The sequence below is a fragment of the Canis lupus genome, chromosome 16 (genome assembly GCF_011100685.1).
Source record: "Canis lupus familiaris isolate Mischka breed German Shepherd chromosome 16, alternate assembly UU_Cfam_GSD_1.0, whole genome shotgun sequence".
Classification (NCBI taxonomy): Eukaryota; Metazoa; Chordata; class Mammalia; order Carnivora; family Canidae; genus Canis; species Canis lupus.
In genome coordinates this window covers 2,145,897-2,173,074 of record NC_049237.1, presented here as the reverse complement: position 1 = coordinate 2,173,074, position 27,178 = coordinate 2,145,897, and the positions used below count along the sequence as shown (strand labels likewise).

Here is a 27,178-nt window from a genome sequence, read left to right as displayed (position 1 = left end):
AAAAAAAAAAAAAAAGATCAAGCTTCAGTTCATGTGCCCATGTCCTGATGACCCAGATCAATCAACGGTTTAATTGATAATCCCTCACATCATCTCCTCAAACGGTGATTTGTTCCACTTATCATAATTTCTAAATAGCATAAAATGTGGAGATGCTCTTTAATAGCATATGTGGAGTTTAAACAAATAGCACAGTCCATATGCTTTAAACATCCCAGAATTCCAGAACGAGAATTCTGTTGAACGTACTTGGAAAATACTTAACTAACCGGACTATTTACAACGGAGAGAGCTACAAAATTCTGTGGCTGTTGACAGCCAGGTCATTTGAGAGACCCTTAGCACAAAAAGTAAGGCACGAATTTAGGGAGCTGGAGGGATTTGTCCTTTTTTGCAGGTTTATCTTACAGGCAACCTAGTGACCAATTCACCTTGACCCAACTGAGTAGGAGATTATAGGCAGTTTGGCTCCAACATATCACTGTTTTCGACCCACCGTAGTGCGCAAATTATTATAAATTGTGTAGTAAGAAGACTCTCAAATTTTTTAAGCACGACAGAAAACAAGCAGTCTAGGCAACTGATGAGGAATACAGGCTCTGGATTCAGACAGACAAGCTCGGAAGCACATCCTGCTACCCACGTGAACTTGAGCAAGTTATTTCATCTGTGCCTGTCTCCACTGAAGGGGGAATAACAACGGTACAAATCCTTCAGGATTTGCGAAATTCAAGAGGAATGGTGCAGATTAAGTGCCTCGCACAGTGAAGGACCCAGGAAACTGTCCAGAAATATTAGCTTTCGTGTATTAGTATCATTATCTCTAAACATAATGGCATTTTTGTTAACTAAGACTAAGAAGAAAAGAAGGAAAATGGCATTACAACTTGAGAGGGTTGAATTTGCTGGCAAACTTTGTGACACCTGTTGCTAATTAAGTCTGTTCAGAAAGCTGCCCTGTGGGCCCTGTGGAGGGTGACTTGGAGGGGGAGGTGTTAGAGCCAGGGAGGCAAGAGAGATGCAAAAAAAAAAAGACAACAGGAGATGATGTGAGAGACCCTTGGAGGTACAGCTGATTGCATTTGGCATCCAGTTTGGCCTGGCCATGGAAGCTGTGGCTCAGAACGGCCCCTGTTGCCTCCTCACACTGGGTGACTCTGTGAAGTCATGTCTTGAGGTGAGAACCACAAGAGGAGCTGGTCTTGGGGTGTGGGCAATGAGCTTGGTTTTGTGCTTGCTCTTTCAACTTCTGGTAGGAAATCCAGAAACATGGACACGCCCTGCTAGAGTTTTGGCCTTTCACTCTCAAACTCTGCTCAGAGGTCTGTGTGGAGACCTGGGTGGGGATTATCAGTGAGAGACAGTGGGGATCCAGCAGAGAGACAGCACAAGAGAGAAGACAGGGGTGGTGTGAGCAGAGCCCGAGGGATACAGTGTAAGAGAGTTGCAGAGATAGTAGGACCAATGAATGGACCAAGAGTAAAGTGGTAGGAAGAGAACCAGAGAGAATATCGTTCTAAGTGAGCTTGAGTCAACGAGCGTTGAGATTGAGAAGAAAGATGGCACGCCAAGTCTTCCCCACTGGATCGAGGACTGAACCTAAAATCCTGTTTTCCCCAGAGACCCAGGAACAAGCCAAGTTTGGCTGACAGTGTACAGCTTTCTCTGGCAGAGGAGGCTGGGTCCTTCAGCATCAAAGCTGATGAACCTGCACTCTCAGTGTCTGTGTGGCTTCCAAGCTATTTCTGCTCGTTGAAACCTAACTAGAGAGCGAGGCACGATCCCTTGGCAGAGTGTCCTTGTGTCCTCAGTATGAGGCCTCTGGTCTGGCTGCACAGTAACAGGGATGAATGTCATGTTTATCCTTCACAAAGGTCAAAATAACAGTAGTTCAAAACCTTCCAACAAGCCAGCCTTCTATCAAGTGATGGGAGAGGCACCTAGACTCCAGGGCTGCATTTCCAAAGCTTCTATAGAAAAGACCACCTGCCCCAGAAGCAGCTGAGGTGCTCATTAAAAGGGCAGATTCCAAAGAGCTAGGGATGAGGGCTCAGAAAGCTACATTTTTAGCAAGCCCCACAGATTATTCTAATGGGCAATAAAGTCTGGGAGCCATTGATTATAAAAGAAGACGATCAACTTGAAATTGCCAAAAAAAAGCACTACCTGGGAAAAATAACCTGAAGGGAATACTACCTTTTACCCAAAGGAGATAATCCTTGACAGAATTGTGAGACTTTGTGAAAACTAATCGGGTCTGGTTATCTCACTTTCCAAATTATTTCTGTGAGTTTTTTCTCCCGTCCTGCTCTGCGTTTCCTGATTAATACACAGTGGAATGCTTTATAGTTTTTCAAGCGTGCGAAATAGAGCAGGAGGAAAAATTCCCATGCATTTTCTTCAAAGAAAGTGTTTTGAAGTGTAGCGTTAAAAAGGAAAAAGTCATGAAATAGTTTAACTTTTTGTCATGGACGGTGAGTTGTGTTCACACTCTCATTGTTGCGAAGGGCTGTTCAATGTATACTTCCTTTTTCTCAAGTGTAAAACTTGACCTTTTTTTTTTTTACTACCGGAAAGCATCGATGTCCAAATTCTTTGTCACATATAAACTCTAGAAATTATTACTTGATTCTCGTTAGTGGAGAAAATTAGAATAGTTTATGGCCCGCTGTGTTATCCTAACATCATCCCCTCGTTTGTCAAGATTCTTAAGCTGGACATTTTTCTGCATGTATATGTGTGTGTGCTGGCAGTAAAACATAGATCACGGCTGAAAGGTAACTACTAGAGAATTATTAGAAGTATAAATATTGACTGTGGATATTGAAATATTTATCCCCACCCTACGCCGATACTTGAAATCATACCATTAGAGATTAATGAGTTTGGATCTCAAAGGCGATTTCAATCTTCAGGAGCCTCTTATTAAAATAATAATTTAAAAATCAGGGGTGCATAATCATCAAGGCTTTATCAGCCACCACACGATGAAGGTTTTGTTGATTAGTAACTGCGAGCAGGATTGGCAAAGGTGAAGCTTGAGACACATCCGGGAGATTAGGACTACAAGACCACCTTCTTATGTTCCTAGTCGCTCAAACAGAGCAATTCTTCCTATTTCTACAAAAGCAAAACTTTAAAGGACTTATCCTCATCAGGCATTGGAGTAGAAACCTCACCCGGTAAGTAAAAGAGCCCCCCTCCTGGGAAAGATCAAGATCGTAGTGTCCCTTAACAGGACTAAAATCACCGTTAGTCAACCAGAGAGAAGAGGAGAGCTTCTCAGCTGGGGCAGAGGATGGCTCTGGCCTAGCACCTGACCTTCCTTTGGAAGAGAGCTGCTTGGAAATATCGGAGCTGGAGAAGGGCTTCTCCAGGCCAAATCTGTGCTCCAGGACGTGGGTATAGGGTTGCCACCTAAAGGTCAATTGTTAAGCATGACAAATGTCTTTGTGAGGTATCACAGCACAGACTTCACTTCATATGGGAAAATTGGACCCTTCACGTGTGGTCTAACCTGATGTTCAGCCATCCCCGGCACATTTTCAGACACCTTTTTAATGAGTTTAGGACGTTAGGAAAGGGAACCATCCCAGCCAACTTAGAACCACTGGCCTTATCGCACGAGCGCTACAGAAATTATCTCTGTGTGTCGCATGCCACCAGGAAGTGTGTAGTTCAACCCAATTCAACGTCAATTGAAAAAGAATCACAAGTACTTTGACAAGGCCTATAAAGAATTAATTAAAATATCTTTAGTATTTTGTCATATGAGATTATTTTTAATTTGCGCTTTCCAGATAACCTCAACAAATGTTACTGAGTTTATCACATCCCTCAATGAAATAACAAGGCTCGATTTTGCCAAGTAGCAGCTGGAAATTGATCCTTTGAAGCCTTCCTGGTCTGTTCAACTACATGACCCTCAGCTCCCCCACCGGTGGACATAAAGTGGTGCATAGCAGCCATTCAACAGTGTTTGCTGAGCACCTGCTCTGTGCCAAACAAGGTCAAGGACAGGCAACAAAAGACAAGGCAGGCAAAATATGCCTGTGTGGACCTTATATCCCGGTTCAGGAAAGACAGTCAGTTAAGAAGGAGAATTAATATATAAATAGATACATTAAATAATGATGTAAGCTGTAAAAATGAAACCAACGGGAGATGCCGGAGAATGACTTGAGGTTGGAGTTTCCATTTCTTTGAGAAGATGGCATTGACTCTGAGGAGGTGACTGACTTCTGAGTGATGAGAAGAAGGCAATCCTGCCAAGATCTGCAGAAAGCATTCCAGGAAGAGGAAACCAGTCCTGAGATTGGAACAATCTTGATCATTTGAAGAGCAGAAAGAAGGTTGGTGTCGGGGCTCCTGGGAGGCTCAGTTAGTTAAGAGTCTGCCTTTGGCTTGGGTCATGATGCAGGAGTCCCTGCTCCCCTCCACTTTGGACACTCTGCACAGCGAGGAGCCTGCTTCTCCCTCTACTTCTTCTCCTCCTCCTCCACAGCTCATGCTCTTTCACTTGCTCACTCTTTCTCAAATAAATAAATTCTAAAAAAAAAAAGAAGAAGAAGAAGAAGAAGAAGAAGGCTGGTATAGCTGGAGCCAGGGAGAGAGTAGAACAGGGTAATATCAGAGACAGAGACAAAATGATGAGGTCCCTAGATGCTGGATCTTTTATGAAGTCTAGCTCAGTGTGTGCGTACAGTAGGTTCTCAGAAGAGACACGAGGGGAAGCGTGCCGGTCTTCTCCCCAGGGTACCTGGGCTGTACAGAAGAATCTCCCCCTGGATCTCCTTTAGCTGAGATTTGAAGACAAGGATACAGTAGCATGTTCAGGCTCCTTTTAGGTGCCAGGAAAGCCCAGCATAGAAATCCTGTGGGAGCGTTTTGAGGACTAACACTTTGTAAGAAAAAGTAAGTGCAGGGCACCAGGGTGGTATAGTTGGTTACGCCTTGGACTGTTGATTTCAGCTCAGGTCCTGATCTCAGGGTCACAGGATCAAGCCCCACATCAGATTCCATGCTCAGCACGGAGTCTGCTTATTATTCTCTCTCTCCCTCTCCCCCTCCCTGTCACTCACGTAGACTTAAATCTTTTTTTAAAAAGGGAAAACTGAGGGTGGGGAGGAGGAGTGAGTGAGAATTACTTTGTAAAAGAGTGTGCAGCATTTTCTGCAGAGAGAGCACCTGTACTGAAGCCGTGAGACTTGGGTTCGAAATGAACATTAAAATTTTCCGTGCCTCAGTTTCCTCATATGAAACACGGAGCTCTTACCAGAATCACAAGTGATGTTGTGAAGATTAGTTGAGAAAATGCCCATATTGAAACGTTGCTTGGATCATGTTCCATAGACTTTAGCTACCGTTAATAACGAGTACCAATTCTATGAAGTTACTGATTAATAAATATTAGTGACTCTGTAAAGTCCAGAATCTTGACCAAATAAGGCTTAGGGAAGAAAAGTTTGCTTATGGCCAGTGAGAATTCATTATAAGAAGAAAGTTTAAAGCATCATTGTTAGAAGTTAGTGGATTTGTGCATCAGGGGCGGGTGGTGTGTGGTTTAGGAAAGCCTCCGCGGCATGTGGGCCTTACAGGTGAGTGGGAGAGCCTCAGGAACGCTCTTCTCTCTCAGGACGGGGGATAATGTCCCTCTCGTCCACTGCAGCCACAGTATCACCATCAGGCGGGGCCCAGAGACGTGTCACCCAGCGTCAAAGCTGATGCCTCCTCTGCCCCCATCTGCTTAGCCCCCGTATGGTCTTTCCTTTCAAACCAACAGTCCAATTACCATAGGTAATGAAAAAAAAAATCTGACCTTCATTTGTGTCTCACAAGGAACATGAAGGCCATTTAATCCCCAGCACATAACACTTCTAAATTCTCTTTTGTGCTGCTCTTGCTCCATATTTCTCCAACCTGCCCCACTCACACTCAAGCCATCCCGAGTTCTAACCGAAAACTCCCTTTCTTCAGCTTTTGTAGACTCTTGTCTCTTCTTCCTCTTCCTTTTCCCTTTCTCTTTAAACACACACACACACACACGCACACACAAACATGCACACATGCACACACACCCTGGGTCCTTCCCAGTACAAATTGCCCATCCATTACCCCACAAAGGTAACCAGTATTAAAATTTGATGTGATGCCTTCTAGATTTTTGTCTTTTATTCTATGCATCAATGAACACACACACAAACACACACACACACGCGTATACATGAGTCAGGCATGTATACAACACACATACATACTTTTTAACATAATGGAGCCATCATACACATTTTGTCCTGAACAATGTGTGCCACTTAACAGTATACAATTAATAATTTGCATATTTCTTTAATACACCATAGCAGATTGACCCATTGCGGTTGTTTCCATTTTTTTGCTATCAGAAACTCTTTAAAATTTTACAAACCACTGAAGCACCAAACTGAAAAGGTGTGCGCATGGTGCTCACCTCGAGGTGGAGGTTGGAAGATTAAGGAGAAAGTCAAGTGGATTGAAATCAGCAATAAAGCGACCGTTCTCCAATACTAAATGTACTTGAAATTTATTCCCCTGCATCTGTAGGTAAATGTCCTTCTGTTCCTGAAACAATAAATCCCCATAAACTTCCTGTAAAGTTTTGCAGAGGTGAGATGTGAGATTGGCTCCATCGAAATCCATTCAGTGCTTTGTTTGTGCACCTTCCGATCTGAATTTTAAAGCCCCTGCTTTTGCTCCGGAGCCCAGAGACTGAGAAAAGGTCAGAATGCAACATGTTTCAGAGCTGCCGTGCTCTCGAGGCTGCCGGCCTGCTGGAAATCATTGCTTTCAAAACCTGGATTATGCCACCATGTACTCGGTCTCAAATGAGCATAACCCACAGCGCCATGCAGTGGTAGTTAAAACTGTTCACTTTGGCTTTTTGTTGTATTCTCAGGTCACCTTTAGAGGTGTTGAGATTCCCAGATGGCTGGATTCTGAACAGGCGGTCTTTACTTTCAAGTAAACCCCAAGGGCAAGGCCTGACACCCGAATGTCTCTTTTACAACTTGAAATGTTGAAGTGGAGGATGTGAAGTCCAATCGTAAAGTGACATGTCGCACAGGGTGGCATCGTGATCATCTATGTCATAGTTCGTTATCCGTGTGTGTACTTCTGACCCCACAGTATGTTCAGTAAACGTCGAGGGAGGGAGGCCCTGCCATTTGGGGTTGTGGCAGCGCCCCTTCATTCGCAGCCAACGTCCTTGGTGGCCGGGCAGCCCCTCGGAGCAGCGGGCGATGCTGTCCAGCCACCCTGGGCTGCCCCTTCTGGGGACACACTCTTCCCACCAGGCATCCCAACAACTAGTCACCGCACCAACGGTCTGTCCTGCCCTCGTACAAACTCCCAGATTCCTTTGAAGTAAAACCGTTCTAAATCAACAGAGTGGGTACCATCGCACTCGCTTTAGTATTTGTCGTGATTCTGTGACAGAACGTTACAAAGGTCCTGCTGGTCTCACACCGTCAGGCCAAAGGATGTCCTTTGCAGTCAACTTGAATCCCGTCTTCCAACCCCTACTCCTGGGCGATCACAACCAAAGATGTGTCTGTGCACCCAGCTTCACACCACCGGAACCACAGGGGACCGTGGGTTGCAAATGGGATCGTGTCTTCGGTGTGTTCTTTTTTACCCTGAAAGTCTGAACATCCATGTCGGCTTTGATGCATTATTTATTTTTACACGGGAAATTATTTTCACTTAGCCACTGAACGGAATTTGTTTTCGGGCTCTCTCTCAACTGCATTCCCTTTCTCTCGAGTATTTATGAGATGTTAAGAGACTGCAGCGCACTCTGGATAAGTCCAGGCCAGCTCTCTCACCCTAACATATACAAGAATCTGTCGTTTTTCTATGATTAACAATAAGTAGAGGCCCAAAGAGGCATCTTTGCCCTTCGATAGTGCTTTGGAATTTCGAAGAGCTTCTGTGTGACGCCTTCGCTTCGCATCATGACAACAGCCCTGTGACGGAGGAATTATGTTTCCTATTTTACAAATAAAGAAACTGAGGTTAGAAACGCTTGTATCCCCGTTTCCCCACCTCCTCTTTGCAGAGCAATTTGTTTTTCCTGCTTTACTGATCCGTCTCCTAGAGATAGGGGAGCAGGGGGTGAGAAGAGGGGGGGCTGTGTTAGTTTTCAGTAGGAAAAAGACAGTATCTATGAACGGGACGTGTGAATCTTTTTATTTCCTGTAATGAAAAGAGCACAAAAAGGAAACTTTGATTTGTGTAACATAATTGTGTGGCTCATATCAATCCATTACTCCGCTGTGCGGAGCTCCTTCCAGTGTTCACATCCACCATTCTGCTGAAATGGGCGGCTTTTCTCCACATTTTACTCACCTAATGGATTTTATATAAAATCTGTTTTTCTATGGATGTGGGGCTCTGGGGGGTTTGTAGTCTATCAATACGGGAGGGCTGCTGCACATTATAGCACTCCTGCTCGGCACAGCGGCAGAGTACAGCTAAATACATCACCGTCTTTTGTATTTGTGCCATGACCATTCTTCATGGCAACAGGGCAGATGATAAAACGGGAGCCTAATGGTATGAGGGCATGAATTACAATCGTAGGGAGAGAGGAAAAGATAAGAGGCAGTAGAAACCATAAGGGAGACGTTGTAGAGACAGAAGTGACAGCCATGAGTCTGGCAGCCCTCAGAACCACCAGAGAGCCACCTGCGTGGCCCAGCGGTTGGGCGTCTGCCTTCGGCTCAGGACGTGATCCCGGGTTTGGGGATCGAGTCCCCAGGGAGCCTGCTTCTCCCTCTGCCTGTGTCTCTGCCTCTATCTCTGGGTCTCTCATGAGTAAATAAATAAAATCCTTAAAATATGTATATATATATATATTTAAAAAAAGAACCATGAGAGCACCATGAGGGCTTGCTGACCACTCCCTGGTCTGGAAGAGGGCCTGTGCGTCTCAGATGGCTGAGATGGGAAATGTTGAATGTGCTCAAAAGTCCAAGTAAATAATGCCAAACCAAACAAGCAAACAAACAGAAAAACAAAAACAAAAACAAAAAACAAAACAAAATAAAAAATCCCACCTGAATGGGCTATGTAACTCTTTGATTCAGAAACTAGAGAAAGTAAGTTTGGTAGATGGTCACCAAGGAGTGGTGAGAACTAGTAGTGAGATTACCAATGGTTCAATCTCTTTTAAGAATGCTTTTGTTTGCTTTTACTTACTCAGGAAATACATATTGAACAAATCTGTGCACGAGACTGGATATTACAGGTAGAAAGAAATAGAAAGTATAATCTCCGCTCCCTGAAATTCATCGCTTCGCAGAAGTGAGGAGCCCATGAAAGTAATTCTAATAATGCAGTAAGTTAAGTGCCGTGCTAGATCCAAGATGCAGCAGGAGAGTGGGAGCACAGGGACAGGGTGCCGCACCCTGCCGGGCAGGGGCCAGAAGGCCACCGAGGTTGGAGAAAAGGATGGGCCCGAAGGAGGCACCCATGCAAGTAAAGACATGGAGTCCACACGCAGCATGGGGGGTGGTAGGAAGTCAGCAGCTGCGAGTTGTCGGGCACACGTTCTGAGGCCGGGGGTAGGAGGCGAGGAGGCTGGAGAAGAAGGCTGACACCTGATTTGCCACATCCAGGAGTTTGCAAGGTATCCTACGAGCATCTGGAACCGCTGGAGGTTTTATTCCTGAGAGAGAAACTGCCAGCTGTGCATCCTGGAAAGACTCCCCTGTTGGCTCTACGAGGACCGGATCCAAGATAAACAACACTGGAAGCAGAACCAAAAGTCACCGTGTGGTCCAGGCGACAGGTGATGGCCTGAGCCCTGGGAAGCAGAAGGAGTAGCAAGGAGAGGACACACCTGCGGAGTGTTTCGGGGGTGCGGGTGTCAGGCCTCGGGGGTGGGGTGGATTCAGAGGAACAACTCCCGTGTTTCTGGCTTGAGTGGCAGAGTGGGAACAGCTCCAAGTGGAGAAGACGGCAGACAGAGTGAATTTGGAAGAAATATATGTTCACTTCCAGTCATTTAGAGTTTGCGGTACTTGTAGGTCAGAGTGAAGCTGTCCAGTAAGAAACCCAGAGGTTAATCTTCAACTCCAAGGAGCGACCTAACTGTGCATAAATTGCAGAACCACCAGTCTGTGGTTAGCACTTTGAAATCATGAAAGGAAATGAAATCACTCAGGAAAAGAAAGAAAAGCTGATTTATCCGTGGGACGTACGTGCAAGCATTTGAAAGTCAGGCAGTCCCCGGAGTAGCTCTGTCACGGCCACTCCTGTGTACTACATGACTTGTTAAATATTTTTAATTTCAGCCTGCATGTAGGGATGTAAATGTGTGCTCCAGCCTCCAGATGCAACAGTCTCATTTTTGCTAAAGCAGACAGATCTTCGTCCAATCCTTCAATCACCAGGGTAGGAGACATTCAGGCTTGCTGTTCCGGCCTTCGGAATCGATCACATAGAGACCGTAAGAGTTTACCCGAGACAGAAATATGAAGGAAGAGCAGAGGGCACAGCTATTTCCCTTACAAAACTAAGTTATTCATTTCTCCACCTCTGGGTAATAATTTTTGCCTTTGAATCCCATTATACTTAAGGTGACTAGTGTAACTAGTTAGGCATGACTCACGGTCCCAATAAGGATAGTGTGAGAAGGTTTAGGGATCTAGCATGGAGACTCTGGAGAGCTTTAGACCTGCTCCCCATCTCCAAATATCCGAGTACACAGAACCATGCATTCAAAATAAAATAAAATTACCTCTTTAGTACTACAGTGCTTTATACACACGGTTGACAGATTCAACATGTGAGTTTCCACGACTGATTAGGACACCCCAGCTTCATCACATCCCCCATGATGGGGCTACTGGTCAGCTCACAGTAGGTGCAGGAAGCATCGTGACCTCAGGTGTTTGACTATTCTATTCTCTTTGTCTGCGGCATCCTGACCCCATTCTTGAACCAAACCATAGGGAGACACAAGGTGAAAGATTTGCATTGTTGACACCACCCACGAGCTCTGCGTTTTGTGGCAACAGAAAAGACTTGCTGGTGAGGGTGACACCTTGCCAGTTACTAACATTTTAACATGGAGCCCTTCATTTTGAGGTTGAGCTTGCCGTATAAAATCAGGCTGGGAGCTGAACAAAGCTACTTTTACCTTTCCTGAATGTACAAAATGGTTTAATTAAGGAAGTCATTTTTTTTTTCTACCCATAAGGACACCTCTACAAATAGACTCAAATCTACATGCAAATGGAGCCATCTGGCTTATTGTTGTAAATAGCACCCAGCCCCTGGTAAACAATAGAAGGCTCATTGCATAACTCAAAGAGTACCCAAATGTCTAACCTTGGGGTCACTAAAAATTTTCAGAGTAATTTGTCTCCTCAGAACTCCTATTTACATTAAAAACTGCATACCACTTAAAGCAAAGACGGTAGCTACGTGTCTCAGTGTGGTCCCAGGACTGGGCCACTGGATGGCTCTGAGGAAATTGCTGGTTGTGAGAGCCATTGGCATCCCAACCACACCCGCAGCCATGGCCTCACCAAACCATGGCCCACAGCTGGAGAGCCCACGTGCAGTCTCCTCCTGGTCGGCCAGATGCCCAGTCTTCCAGCCACTGGCTCTTCACCTTTTCCTACATATCTAGTTACCTAGTAACTAGTTACCTAGTTACCACTGAGGAAACAGGAAGAAAGCCTACAGGTACCTCTGGCATACCTTTGTTCAAGTGAGATCATCTATAGATTATCCACTTTCTTAGGTGCTCAGCTGCTCCCTTGTTCATTAGATTTTTGTTCAATGGCTGCTCTACAAAACTATTTATCACATTACCAAGGCTCAAAGTGACTCCCATTTGTGTGTATGTGTCCTGAAGGAATGTTTTTTAAGTCAGTAAGGAGACGAAGAAACAGGGAGCACACAGTTTTGAAAGCCAATGAGCAGAGGGGTGAGAAGAGAAAAAGCCAAAGGGCAGACATAGGTATGAGTCTGAGATGAGCCATCTGGCTGGAGAAGTCTGAATTGGAGGTTATCTCAATTTAGCTGGGGGTGGTTTGCTGCTCCCCCTTAGAGAATTCACCCACGGGGTACGGAAGCCTTGGGAGGGGCCTTGAGGTTTGCTGACTTCCTCTATACCTGTTTCAGAAGAAACTGTTTTCCCATCCTCCCCCACTCCCTGGCTAAGCCCTCAGACAGTGACTGCAAGTGACACCAAAGCAATTATTGTCCTCTTGGTATTAGTAACAGTAATAGTAACATGTGGAACACTTACATTGTGCTCAGCACTCTGCTAAATGCATGTCACGGATTATCTTCTGTGATTCTCAACAACCAATAAAAGACGTTGCATTGTTATGCCATTGCACAAATGAGGAAATGGAGATTGAGGAAGATCAAGAAACATGTCCCAAGTCGCCCAGTGGGGATGGGTAGCAGAGCCAGACCCTAGAGCCTGCATGGGGACCAGCACATGGCAGCTTCGCCACGTGACAAACCAGAGCAGCCCCCACGAGAATCATTTACTGTCACCCCACCGTCCTCTCCAGCCCAGCTCCGCAGGACTCCTTGCTCTTGCTACCACCACCGTCACAGGGGTACCTCTGGCATGTCACATGTTCAGCTGCTTCTTTCCTTACAGTACAGGAAGACCCATGAGTCCAGACTGTGGACAGGCAGATGCGAAGCAAACTCTAGCAGGTTCAGGAATGGGAGTGGGCAGGAGGCCCTGTGGGGCGAGGCTCACAGAAAATTGGTTGGAAGTCTCTGTAGCATCAGCTATACCCCCAGTTCACGTTCTCCAATCATGCCAATGGCTCTCTTATTCACCCAAGCAGGAGGTGAGAGGTTAACACTCCAGAAGTAGGCACCAAAGAAAAAGGAGTCAAAACTCCTCCATTAAAACAGAAGACATAGAGATCTACCTAACCATCTAACTATGAACCCCCTCCACTTCCCTCTCTGAGCAACCAGAACACTGACCATCACATGTATATTCCTCATGAAAAAGTTGGAAGATTTCTTCTCCCAAGAAATCGAATGATCTATGTCCCAAAAGAGGTCACAGATGTTGATATTTGGAGGCCCCTCTATGAGATAGGAAGCTCCCCACATTGTAGGAAAGCCCAGCCATCAATGAAGCCACCACCACCCCCAGACCACATATTCACAGAGTCCAGTCCACTTGCTAGTACTTCACCAGTCAGCATGAATGGATACGAAAGACTCACCAACCATTGAAGGTGATGTCAAGGACCTCATGAAACAAAGAGTCCAAGCTAACAATAGGGCAAGGAAAAAGATCTCAGAAGAAACAGAGATAATGCAGAAAGCAGAAGAAAACCTTTTAAAATGAAATTTATTTTCTCAAATAAGATATTGCATCAAAAACTAATAACAATAGTAGTAATAGTAGCAACAAACAACCTAAAACAGAGTGCTATAAAAAGGAGGACCATCAGAGAACAAGAAATAATACTTGGAGGTGAGAGATGTAATTGCTGAAATAAAAACACAATCGCAATGCTGAAAATAAAGCTGAAGGAATGTCCAAAAAAGTAAAGCACAAAGAAGAAAGATCTAAATTAGTAATGTGAAGGAGTAAGAGAAATAAAGGTAAATATAAAACTAATAGGTATTTGAGAAAGAAGGATTGGAAAAATTAAATCCCCAGACCTCACAGGGGGAAGAGATCCATACCAAGCAGCTGTACAAAGTTTCATTTAAGGGAGTTAAATATCCTGACAGTTTCCAGAGGCAAAAAGGTACAAATGATATAGGAGAGGCAAAAGCTGTCCTCAGTCCTCTTAGGGTTCCCGGCTGGATCTAAAAATTAAACTGACAAAGGTAAATTAGCAGAAGAAAGCATACAATTTACATAAAGTAAGTTTTACATGACATGGGAGCCTTCATAATGAAATGGTTAAACTTGAGTGATTCTGTACTAAGGTTGATGAATAGTAGAAAGTCGTGGAAAGACGTGATAGGACCATGTATGAGCGACGTGTAGTAAGCTGGTCGAAACTCGGCAAGGTTGTTCTGATTCCTCACAGGTTCCTTTGCCTTTCGAGATGATGATGTTCCTTTTCTCAGGGAGAGAGAGGACACCTCACCTCAGGTCTATGACCTGCTTCAGGGGAGGGTCAGAGAGTCCTTCCCACACCTGCCATTTCTTATATTCCTTCAGCTCAAAATATTCAATATGCTAAGATGCCATATTTGGAGGGAGCGCGTCTTGAACTCCATCAGTTACGTGCAAGATGTAGTAATCAGAAAGCATTAGCTTTCTTGGTAACAACACAGAAAGCTTGAAGATAATGAAGAAATGCCTTTAAAATTCCATGGCAGGGTAATTTTCTGAAGTGTCCCAATTAGGTGTGAAAGTAGAATAATGACTTCAGAAAAGCAAGGATCTGGAAAGTTGACCTCCTACATTCCTTTTCTGAAAAAGCTACAGGTGGATGTGCCTATGGAAATGAAGGTGTAGACCCAGAGAGAAGGATCACCCAAAGTCACAGGGTCCAGAAATTTGGTCATTTAATACTGAAAAGTAGCATAAGGACGGCCTGCAGTCATGGCAAGAGACAGGTCCCAGGACGGGGGCAGTGCAACAACCCTGAGAAGAGTCAGCCCACAGGGCAGTAGGAAGACAGAACCTGGAGAAGGTGCCTCCAAGGGACAAAAAGGGGGCCACTAGATTACTCAATGTGTGTCATGTTGCAAACATTTGTGGGAAGAGTGTTATAGATGGGTTGAAGGATTTGGAGAGAATTTATGACAGGTACAAAGAAAACCAAGCCAATGAAAAAATAGGTGATTATTGAGTCTAGAAAAACAAAAAAAAATTATACACAAAAGAAAATATAATTAGATTTTACTAGTTGGCTCACTAGTAACTAATACATAGTACTAAAAATGAATTTCAGTATAAACAAAAATCTGTGAGTTTGCTAGTTTGGGGGAATATGGAGAAAGGGAAGGAGATGTGCTTGTAAAAAATGCTCAGTCTTTACTTTGCTTTCAGAAAGTAGACCAAATGTATCTAAAATGCAAAAATTAATACATAACGGCATATATATTTTACAAGTACAAGGATATAACTGAAAGAGTTAAAAATGTAGGGGTTGTGGTGGGAGGGGTGGAGCAGGGAGTTGCATTTTGCAATGTCCCTATGTCCCCTCAGTCCACTACTGGACTGTTCAAAACTATGTACCTGTAAGACTTGGTTAGAGATTAAAACTAGGCTTATAATTAATTGCTGCTGTCAACTTAAAAAAAAAAAAAAAAAGGTAAATCAAAGCAAGCTCAAAATTATCCAAAAAAAAAAAAAAAGAGGAGTTTATCTGGGAATAGCAGAGGAATTGTGATTTGGGACACCTAGACCATAGCAAGCTCCAGGCATCTGTTGAGGGTTTGGGGAAGGCTGTATTTATGGGCCAGGGCATAAGGAGAGGAGAGAGTCCAGTTAGGTCTGTTAAAATAAAAAACAAACAGAGGTCAGCTGTGAAAATTCCCTAAGCACACAAAACCAGTCCAGTCAGACAAACAAAGCTCAATTCAGCTTATTTTTCAAGACCAGCCCAACCGAAGTCATTTCTTGTTCATGCGTCTGGAAACCATAAGCAAAAATTTCCTGAGGTGGTTATGCTGTAGCCCCTGACCAAGCAACCCCATTCCAATATTATCAGATGTCTGTAAATCGAGCATTTATGAGAAATCAGTCAGCCAGTCTGTAAAGTCTGTAAGTTTTATTTTCATGGGGGCCCGTGGGTGAGAGTTTCCATTCTATATCCTATCCTACAGTTCCATTTTAGTTTGAAATTCTTTAATACTGCCCAACAGAAAAGATCCTTGGAATGTTTGAAGTCAGAATCCCATACCAAATAATCATCGGTGAGTTTGAAGAGCTGCTAAAGAATTTGGATGAATGGATGACGCTGCATTTTTTATTAGCGACTCACTGAGGTTTGCAGGGATACTGAGGGCCTGGTTGGTCGGCCCAGCCCCACTCTCTTGCACTGGCTGGAGGTACCTGCTGGCTCTCTCGCCTCAGGACATGAGCCCAGGCCTGGCCCACGATGTTCAAAAAGCTTCTTAAATGGCCAAGTGGTTTTCAAGCTGGTGGAGCCTTCTACCTCATGCCCGCCATCTTGCCCAGCCTTTGATCATTACTGTTGTGCAGCCCTCGGCTGGGGCCCTCCTCATCTCTGTACCTGCCTCGTTATTCTGTGGCTGTTGACTGGCCCCTCTGGCCTCAGATATGTACTTCTGTCCTGCTTCACACCTTCCAGCCTTGCCCCCTTTTGCCTGTCCACACCTGCTGAGACACCAGTCTTTGCCGTACAGCAAAATCTCTTATTTCCAACTTGGTATTCTCATCCAATATCACCTTCCCCTCTATAGCCCTGACCTTGATAGCAAGTACAAATTGCGGCTGTTTCAATAATCTTAAGGTTATGAGACCATCAGTCTTGCAAATGCGGGGCATTGTTCAATGAGGTCTGTAGGGAAAAATAGAAATTAAGTCACAGGTAAGAAAAATTACAGTGTGCTAGTGGAGGCAGGGCCCAGCTATCAGGAGGTGCTAAAGTAGTGTCAGCTTTTATTTATCTTTATTTAGTATCTTCAATACTCAGGTTACCATAAAGTAGATTTTGTCCCATGAGGACTTTGCATATGGAGTGGAATTGGATGTAACTGAGGGGGCAGCTATTCACTTATTCACTGGTTTAATAATTATTTATTGAGTACTTACTAAGTTCTGGGGCCAAAGGTTACAGAGATGAAATGGTTTTCTCCTAGCTTTCCAGGAGCTTATGGTCAGTTGGGAACAGAGTAAACAATAATAATGCTGTAAGCTCCTTGCCTTATGAAGCACAGTGAGCACTAGAGAAAAAAAAAAAAAAAAAAAAAAGCACACTTCTTATTTTGTTATAACCCGGAATCCCAGAAACTGAGCTACAGTCTCACTAGAACAGGTCTCACAGAAGTTCATCAGGGTCTGGAGCAGTGGCAACCAAACTTTCTTATTGTCCACCCTGCTCATCAAAACCTTCGCACCACGTATCCCTGTTTCCTTAACCAATTCCATGAGGGACCACTAAATAGAATTTCTGATGTCCTCTGCTCGTGCCCTTTGGCTCCCCTTCAGCACCTCAAGTCTGACCCCACTAGTCAGGTCCCGAGAGGGGCCTCCCTGCTGCCGATCAAGAATCTGGACTTAGCCCGTTCATCCAGGGACTTGGGACATACAGCAAGTGACAGCACCAAAGATACCAAGAGAGAACCCAGACATTTCCGGGAGGATGACTGGTAACTACCATTTGCACAAGACTCAATTTCCCCGCGAATATGTCTATTCAAAAGGCTAAATTAGTTCGAAGTTGCTTAGTGAGCATAGAGTTAGAACAAATGGAATTGTGGTCTGTAGGGATCTTTCATCAAACTGGAAGACCTGATTAAACTGCCCTTCTCTTCTCCGGGGACATTTCTGTCTGAATAACCAGCGCTGGACCTCAAATAAATACTGACATGTTTTACTTTTAGCTTTCCTGTTTCTAGAATCATTTTAGACAACTGCCCTTCCGTTAAATACATCACCACCTCAGAAAACGGGAATGCACCTGATTGGAATGAAACTTTAAAATGTTAATTACGTTCATGTCCTGGGCATTCGGCCTAAAGAGACAGAATTGCTTTGCGTTAGGCTGAAGAGTGGCTGAAGACTCTGATCCTTGCAACCTCCTTGGTTGGTATAGGGCTCTCACCCAATTACGAGGAGCTGCATCCTCCAGGCCCTGGGGACCCGGCTTCATTCCTCCCAGAACTCTGGTTGGTGAGAGGGCTGCAACTTCTAGTTTGATTTAGGTTTTCCCTTGAGAGACCTTCGTGCTCAGACAGCAGGGAAAGGTGAGCCCTACGTCCCCTCACAGTATTTTCACCAGATCTTGAGTCAGGAAGAGGACTCGGCCCTCAGATGATAGCAACTTACACAATCATTAAGATTCTTTCTTTTCAGGATATTAGTCTAACCAACATCATGCCATATTCTTCTTCCCAAGAGGAAACTAGTCTATTTTTCTACTGCTGAAAGCTATGATATTGCAATTTATTTATTTTTTATAAGTTTATTTTTTATTGGTGTTCAATTTGCCAACATATAGAATAACATCCAGTGCTCATCCCATCAAGTGCCCCCCTCAGTGCCCATCAGATATTGCAATTTAAAAAAAAAATAGCTCAAAACTCCACTTAGACTTTTGGGACCCCTTAAATAATAGGTTTGACCACTACCACCACTGTTTTACCTTAATGAAGACATTTATGAACATTTTGCACTGACTCACTGGTTATAAATTGCCGTTCACTTATCTACATGTCACTATATACTGGGTATTGCTGAGAATGAAAACAACATGAATTGAATAAGAGGATATTTAAATATCTCAGTAAATAACAACATCATATATTTAATTTAAAATTATAGTTTAAGTATAGCAGTACCAGCACAAAAATAGTTTATTTAAGAATAGCAGTTGAGGGCACCTGGGTGGTTCAGGTCATGATCCCCCAAGTCCTGGGATTAAGCCCCACATTGGGCTTCCTGTTCAGTGGGGAAGCTGCTTCTCCCTCTCCCCTTACTCCTCCCCACTGCTCATGCTCATTCTGTCTCTCACTCTCTCTCACATAAATACATAAAATGTTTTTTAAAAAATAGCAGTTGAACTTAATATGGCATATGTGCATACTTTGTGTGAAAAAAGGGAAAAAATGCAGGAATAAAAACAATTAGAGTGAACTTGATTGTGTTCTTTGAAGGGAAGATACAGCAAAAATCAGTAAAAAGAAAAAAAAAGAAAAAAAAACCTCAGATGTAAGAAGAAAATTTTGCACAGACAATTTACTGACCTTGTTGGGTTTTATTCAGTGATTCATGAATCAGGAAACATCTAATCTAGCAGATAGAAAGTATCCCTGACGAGCTATGGGAAGGAAGTAATTTTTCTAGACCAAAGTGAGTGAGAACAAGGAAGTTGCCCTGGGCATATGCTGATTGGCTAAAGCGGGGTTACTTCCCTTGTAGGGAGCAAAGGGGGGGCACGGGGCCCAGTCAGGTAAAGTGTGCTGAGCAGACAAAAGCCTTTTGGCTTTTCCCTCAAGCCTTCCTTTTGTGGGAGAGCAGGGTATTGAAACTTCCTTAAGTTTTGGTTTGTTGATGTGGGACTTAGCATGAGTGACTCCATTTTGGGCCTAACCTGGTGATGTTAACAGGGGGTTGGGACTAAAGAGAAAGGCTTCAGTGGCTATTCTAAAGCATGCTCCTGTATTTTAGTCCTTAGCGTCAATAATAAACATACTCAGAAATGTTCACATTCATAAGGACTTTCTCCCCTGGAGATAAAGTCAAGAGTCAGCTCCTGGTTGTATTAAATTCTCGGTCCATCTGTTCTAATGGGATGTGAGTCATAGAGCTGGGTGTTTTTATTTTGCCCTGTGAACTGCTTCTCTCCTGGGGACACTGCCTCCCACCAAGTGAGCAGGTGGCAGGGGAGGGGGTGTACAACTGTGTCTTCCCCATGGGTTCAAGGGTAGAGGCTGGTTGAGAGCCCGTAGCTGGGCTCAGCTCAGCACTCCCTACCCCCTCACCTGAAATCCGCAGGAAGAGGTTGGCAGGGGAGACATTCCCTTGCCTGTGAAGGTTTGGACTGGGAGGGGTGGGAAGACGACTGGCCTTGCCTGGTTGCCTGCTCATCCCACCTTTTCTTCAGCTCCCCACTCCCCAGAGCTTCCGCCTCTCCCCACACCTTATTCCTGCAGCACCTGTACCCAGCATCTGAGCAGGTGCTGCTTATTCAAAGACAAAAATGGATGAGAAGCAAGAGCAGAAGACCAAAGACCTCATTCCTATCCTATGCCTCTGGGTTTAGCCCAGGTGCCTCTTGCACCACACTTCAGCCACTGGTACATGTGCGTGAGTTCAAAACAGCACCCCCCACCCCCCACCGCCGCACATGGTAGTGCCAGGGGCTTCCCTCCATTTTCTCCTCCAGGGTTGCTCCCCAACTTTCCATCATTAATAAAACAGTCTCTTACGCACACACGTAGAACTTCTGGAAAGCCAAAAATTTGGAGGGGGATTTTGTGTGGTGATGTGCAGCAGAAAGCGAGGGCACAAGAGTTACTGCCAATGGAAACTTGGCAAAACTCAAGAAATGGCTGTCTTTCTTATACCTCTCATGATGAAGGTACAAATAACCCTGTTTCTCCCCTTCCACAGGGAATTATTGGAATGCCGCCTCCTTCCCAAACCCATCATCCTACCTGCACTTCTCTACTTTCCAAGGGGAGACGAGTGCCGACATTTCTTTCTACTTCAAGACATTAATCCCCCGAGGAGTGTTTCTGGAAAACCTGGGCAACACAGATTTCATCAAACTCGAGCTGAAATGTGAGTATAAACTCTCTGTCAACTCGTGAACAGCCTCTCTTGTCCCTTCCAGCGGATCCCAACCCTGATGAACTAATGTCCCTGGATCCCAACATCAATGGCAGCCTTTGTTCTGGAAATGGTGCTGGAAGGTAGATACACAGACTTGAGAAAGACCTTGGCCCCCTGCCTTCAGATTGCTCCAGAGGAAACCTGCACAGTTAGAGATTCCCAGGCAATGCAATTCGAGGAAGAAGATGAGAGACAGAGACTTGTGCAAAGTGGTCGGGAGTAAGACATAAGGGACTGGGAGGGATAATAAAAAATTAAAAAGAGGGATACTAAAAATTAAGGTCTGTCTGAGTTAATGAAGCAGCAGAGACAGCATTGGGTCATACGAAGAAACTCTTGAGTCTGCAGCTTTCCAGAACAGGCCCCAAACCCACATACCCTCTAAAGGTCTCCCTTCTGAATTTATTTCACTAAGGGTACAGAAACTATCATAACCAGAGCAAGAGCAGATGTTGCCTAGCTCAGCCCAGCTTGCCTTGGATCCCAAAGACCTTCACGAGGTCCTGTGGTTTGGGAAATGCCATCTGTGGAAGGTAGGGGTTCGCCAACTGTGAGAAGTGCAGTTCTCCTTATTCCCGAGCCATTTTATCCTCGGGCCAGAAGTTCAGGTTCTGGAATGTACAATCCATAAACTCCCAGGTTTGGTGAATATTTGCAAGGCTCTCTTAGCTGTTCAGACCAAGAAAGAGTCAGCATAGGTGACAGACGTGACCAGAACTAGAATGGGCACACAAGTCAAGGTCCCTGTGTCCCTCCACAAAATATCAGTATCCCTCCCCACATCGAAAAGTCCCCTTTTTGCTAGTCTATACCATATTACATGAGGGCCTGAGTCACTGGGTCTGGACCCATCATGTTCCCAAACCCATTCCCCAGAAATATCTGATGGAATATTTTTCTCTTTTCATAGATGCGATTATGCAATGTGGTCTTTTAAAAAGGGAATCTCGGGCAATGTTTTTCTGCTCTAATCCCATGGGATTCTTTTTGTAAAATAGTGGATCGTGATTAGCGGTCTTTGAAATTCATATTCTCAGGTCGAAATCTAAGTCCTTGGATAGATTGCTTAATCTCTTTGAATCCCGATTTTCTGATCTGTAAAATGGGGGTGGTAATTTGTAGGGCTATTATGATAATAGAATATGGATACTCATAAAGCTTTTATTTCAGTCTCTAGGAGGTGTCATTATCATATTCCTGAGGATGCTCATTACAGATCTAATCCAGCCAGATCTGATTGAAAGGGGAGACTGAGAATATTCTAACCCTAGAATTAAAAAGTTAACAAATAGTCGGGGACACCTGGCTGGCTCAGCCAGTAGAGCATGTGATTCTGATCAGGGTTGTAGGTTCAAGCCTCACTTTCAGTGTAGAGATTACTTTTAAAAATATATATTTTTTTTAAAAAGTAAATAGTCATCCTCTCTTTACATGAATTGTGGACTGGAATTATCTTGAAGGGATTTTCACCTTGCACAGTTAAACTGTTTTCCAACTTCCACGTTGTATTTTATATATTTCATGTATTTTATATACTTTCAAAGAGAAAGCTCACGATCCATATTTGAGTAATTCTACACGCTTCCATAAAATTACTTAGATTCACCTTGTCCTTATTTAGTAAGCCTGAGCCAGGGTTGGAAAGGAGACAGACCAAGTGTAGACGGAGCAAGCAAGGGTTTCTCCTCAGCTCCTGCATAATAGAATTCCAATTATTTCTGATGATGAAGGATCTTCCGAGATGCTCTCAAAGTTTCCCCAGTCTTTCTGTCATATGAAAACTCTGTGCAAAGGGAGAATGATAACCTCGTTTTGTCATAGAGTTTCCCTCCGGTAAAGAAGCATGGCACATTCATGCTACAGGCGGGCCTCTGCCCAGAGTCCTCCGGGTCTTCTAACAGTTACTAAGGGTAGCTGAGATCCCCCAGTGCAGAGCTATGGAATATTCACCCATCATGATAGAACATCTCCAGTGAGGTTCAGAGGAACCGAGGGGAGAAAAAAAAAGGGCAGGCTTCTGTATTTGAGAATTTCTGTATTTCTTCAAAGCAAACAGGAAGGGATGCTTCCATGAAGGACATGGAGGGAAATATGGCCACATGGAGCTGCATCATGTATGACACGGCTCCAGACTCTTCTCTGCAGGGTGCACGGGCAGTGGGTGGAGGTGGAGCACCCTCTCCCCGGCACCTCTCTCTGTCTCTCTGTCTCTCTGTCTCTCCTGTACTTGAGGCACTCTGCACACCTGTTTTCTCATCCAGGAGCTCAGGGAAGAGGATTCCTAAAGTCATACTTGTAAAAACTGTCTCTACGTGGGGTTTTTTTTTCCCCCTTTAACTTGGTAGGCTTTCTGATCTCTCTCTGATAGGAATTCAGATTTTGTTTCTCTGCTTGTGTCTCTGAGGAATTTTTTCACAGTTCATGCCTACACAGTTCATGGCTTCCAGAATAACATTTCTGTTAATTAACTACATCGTGCCCCCCTGTCAGGAGTAGGAGAGTCTTGACTCTAAGAACAGTGAGTCAGTTATACTAAGTTAATGAGATACCATCAACATCTTACTGTGAAAGTAAAAAAAAAAAAACATGCAAGAGAAAATCAGACTGATGCTGTTCATTAGCATACTTCACAGGTGAGATTTTAAGGCCGTACTTCACGCACTCTGTGTATTTGTTCACTCATTCAGTGAGTGTTTATTGAGTACCTACAATGTCCCAGATGCTGTGCGAGGTGCCGAGGGAACGTAGTCAGAATAGGCATGGCTTCTTTCCCTCAGAGGGAAATCAGACTTCTCTCTGTCTGTTTTGGAAAGTAGACAAGAAAATCAGTAGTTACAATAAAAACAAAAATAGCTCGGTTTTATTCAGGCTCCCTGTGTGTCAGGCGCTGTTCCACGGACTTTTTGTAAAATCATCTCGCTTGCCCACCAGCCTTTGAGACGGGCAGTACCATTAACATCTCTACTTTACAAATGAGGAAACTGAGGCCCAGGGCAAGTAAGTTGCCAAGATCACCTAGCTAGGAATGGCAGGCCTGGTGCCTGACCCCAAACATTTTTGCTCTGTCCCAGAGTCATTGCTGTTAACACCAGACCACACCACCTCCTAAAATGCATTGAGGTGGTGGAGAGCTCCGAGGGGGAAGATCCAAACCTGACCGGAAAACAAGGAGTGCTTCCCATGGAGTGTGATGCTTTAATTAAATTGTGATGGATGAGCAGGAGCCACTCAGGTGAAGGAGGTAGGAGAGGAATGGGGATCAGGAAGGAAAACACGGCAGGAGGAGCACACCAGTGAGTGAGGGTGTGGGGGATGGAACCCAAGGGCTCCCAAGGGAGCGGCCTGTGTTTTGGGGAGCCTTGTGCTGGGGAGCAGAGAGCTGGAGCCAGATGGGCTGGCAGGGGCAGAGCACTCCATGCACTCTGGGCTCAGGGGACAGATTTGGCTTGACTTGACCCTAACAGTTACACTGAACAGGGTCAGAACACCATCAGATTTGCGTTCACCAGAGAGAAGATGGAGAGGCAGACAAGAACCGATGGGGGCTTATGTTAAAACAGAGGCAGAGTGAATGGAAGGGGGAGACAGCAACATAGGGGTAGAGATGTGAGGGATCCGTAGGAGGTAGATTCCACTGATTTTTAAAAATGGCTCTCACGATGAAGTAGAGAGCAAGGTTCTAGAATGAAACCACATTTCTGGTTTTGACTATTACACAAGTGTAGCACCTTTTACTAAAAAATATGGCGTTTGAGGGCAAAACACAAACAACACTTGGGTATCTTGAGTTTGCGTGTCTCCCAGATAGGGTAGTATCTATTCAGGTGGGCACGTCTGAAGGGGGATGTACATACAAATCTGGATCCCAACAGAGAGACTGGTGTCAGAAATACAGTTCGAGAGTCATCATCACTGAGGGAATCATCAGGAAATAAGTATTTGGTGCCTTCAGCATGAATGAGATTGCGCATAACAAATGTATAGAGACAGGAAAAAAAAAAGATGTCTAAGAACAAAAATCACATTTAAGGGATAGAAGGAAGCAAAAGAGCTTGCAGAAGATGAGCAGAGAAGTAGGGAGACAGTGAGATCCCGGGATCAAGTGAAGAAAGAATTTCAAGAAAAACAAAACAAAACAAAAAGAGTGTTTGGTACTACTGAGCTGCGAGGTCACTAAAATAAGGACATAAAGTGTCTATCAAGTTTAACACGTAGAGGTCACTGTCAAAAAGTCAGACAGTGTGGGGTGAGTGGAGAGGAATGTAGGGATTGGGAACTCTGGTTTGGTTTTGTGGTTTTGTTTGTTCGTGCAGCTGTTGTATGTGGTAGAAAACTGAGCTCACATATCTATTAAGGAGGAGAATCTTGTGAACCAGAAGGGTTTGGACGAACGGGAGGGAAGGGCTGTCTCAAGGAGTGAGACCCCCAAGGAGGTGGAAGTGCGTGAGATCCAGACTCTAAACATCTGAAGGGGCTGAGAGAAACAGATCAGAGTAAGGAGGAGACAAGAAGTCACAAACATGTGGGTCCCTTTCCAACTCAGAAATGACTTTGTGTTTGTTGTTTTTGTTTGCTTGCGTGTTTGATGGTATTTTTTTGAGATGGCAGAGGAATATTGCTCTGAAAATACTCACTAAGGACCATGGATATGCCCCTGGTAATGCCCATGGATTTAATTTTTTCAGAGTTACCTGTAGGGTTGTCTAGAACTCTTTTCTGGCTAAGATGGCAATCAAGACCATGGTCCCATCATCAGACCAGTATTTACTGAGCACCTGCCAGGTCCAGGGGCCGTAGAAGATCCTAGGGAGTCTAAGATGAATACAAGGGAACCCAACATCCTTATCTAATGAAGGAGATAAACACATTAATAACAGTACAGATACATGACCTTCGCTGAAGGTCTCTTAAGTGCCAGGCGCTGTTCTAGAGCTTTTATAGGTATTAACAGTTTTAGGTTTTATAACAAGTTGTAGCCACATTTTACAGAAAAGGAAACTGGGGCATACAGATCACATAGCTGATTCTAGAGAGTGTGCTTGCGATCATTAAAATACAGTAAGTAGGGGATCCCTGGGTGGCGCAGCGGTTTTGCGCCTGCCTTTGGCCCAGGGCGCGATCCTGGAGACCCGGGATCGAATCCCACGTCGGGCTCCCGGTGCATGGAGCCTGCTTCTCCCTCTGCCTGTGTCTCTGCCTCTCTCTCTCTCTCTCTGTGTGTGACTATCATAAATAAAAATTAAAAAAAAAATACAGTAAATACATAGCAGTGATACCTTAAGGTACTCTACACCTCCTGAGGACAGGTACAAACCCTCCTTGGGCATGAAGAGGAAGTTGAGGCGACACCCGAGTCAAGTCAGAAAGAGCAGGCAAGTGTGGGGCATCTTCTAGACGGAGAAGTAGGGGAAAGAATTCTAGGAGGAGAAGAGAGCACAAACAGAAGCATAAATGAAAGTGTCGAAACGGGGACCGTGACAGGTGTGGGGGGACTACAAGCACTTGGCATTGCTACCAAGCTTGAAGTATGACACAAGCAATGGAGCTGTTTTGGCGAGTCTCAGATCCAGTTCTAAATATATAACGGTCTAGGTATTCCAGCCAGTATTTATTGAGCGCCTACTGTATGTGTGCCAAAGAGGAACTCAAGAAGAATCAGACGTGGCCCCGTTCCAGAGGCACATGCAATCTGGCGGAAGAGACTAGCATATCTTGGATGAGATGAAATAAATATTAGGAGTACAAGTGATATACAGTGGTTATCCAGAGGCAGCCACACAGTTAATTCTGACTGGAGAGTAAGGAAGAGTCCTTTAGGAATTATATCATTGTAACTGAGCCTCAAAATGAATGAGAAAGAACATTCTGTGCTCAGGACACCAAGGTCCTACGTGGCGTGGATGCAGCAGAGAGGTGCTTCTGCAGCATGCACCAGGGCAGGGAGGCGTACGGAGCTCCGTGGACCATTGCACCTCCAGGGCCACCACACCACCTGGCACGTAGCAGGTGCCATGTAGGTGTTTGCCGAGTGAATGAGATGAACCAAGGAGCTGCTGATCTACATGGAGAACCACGGGAAATCTGGGTGGAGGAGGGGGTCGCCCAGACTGAAGGGCTGGTGTTCAAGACAGTAACAAAGAATACACTGAAAGGTGGGAAGGACAGATGATGGCAGGTGAAATTTGGGGATTTGAGATTTCACAGATAAGCAGTTGGGGTGATGAGAAGGTCTGAGATGCACAGTCTGGCCGTGCAAGTGGGGTTCTAGATTGTACGAAAGAGCTGCGGAGAAAGTCAGGAAATAATGAAGAAGCCAGAGAGTTGGCGGGTCACTCGCACCATCGAGGAGGCCCCAGGGTCGTGATGGCAATGGATGGAGTGGACTCGGGGCCTGTGAGCCAAATGTCCCAGTGCTCAGATTCAGATGATGACAGCAGGAAGCATGGGGAGAGCAAGCCTGCGTCACGGGGCGGGGGGGGGGGGGGGGGGGGGGGGGGGGGGGGCGGGGGCATTGCTGAACAAAGACTCTGGTGCCATAGAATGGAAGAGGCACTGGGAAGTGAAGGATAAGCCCAGCTGCCCCCCGACATCACTGGGAAGGGGAGCTGCGGTGCTGAGGTTTGTACATCAGGCCCCCGAGAGGTGGGCTGCAATCAG

General features: G+C 44.8%; 1 protein-coding gene across 1 annotated transcript in view; it reads left to right on the top strand.

The window, feature by feature from the left end:
• Positions 1-27,178, top strand: part of CNTNAP2 (contactin associated protein 2) — a 2,034,882-nt gene that overhangs the window by 1,757,918 nt on the left and 249,786 nt on the right. The window contains exon 16 of the mRNA XM_038559273.1: positions 20,300-20,470. Within this exon, the coding sequence (XP_038415201.1) occupies positions 20,300-20,470 (171 nt within the window). The remainder of the gene's footprint in view (positions 1-20,299; positions 20,471-27,178) is intronic.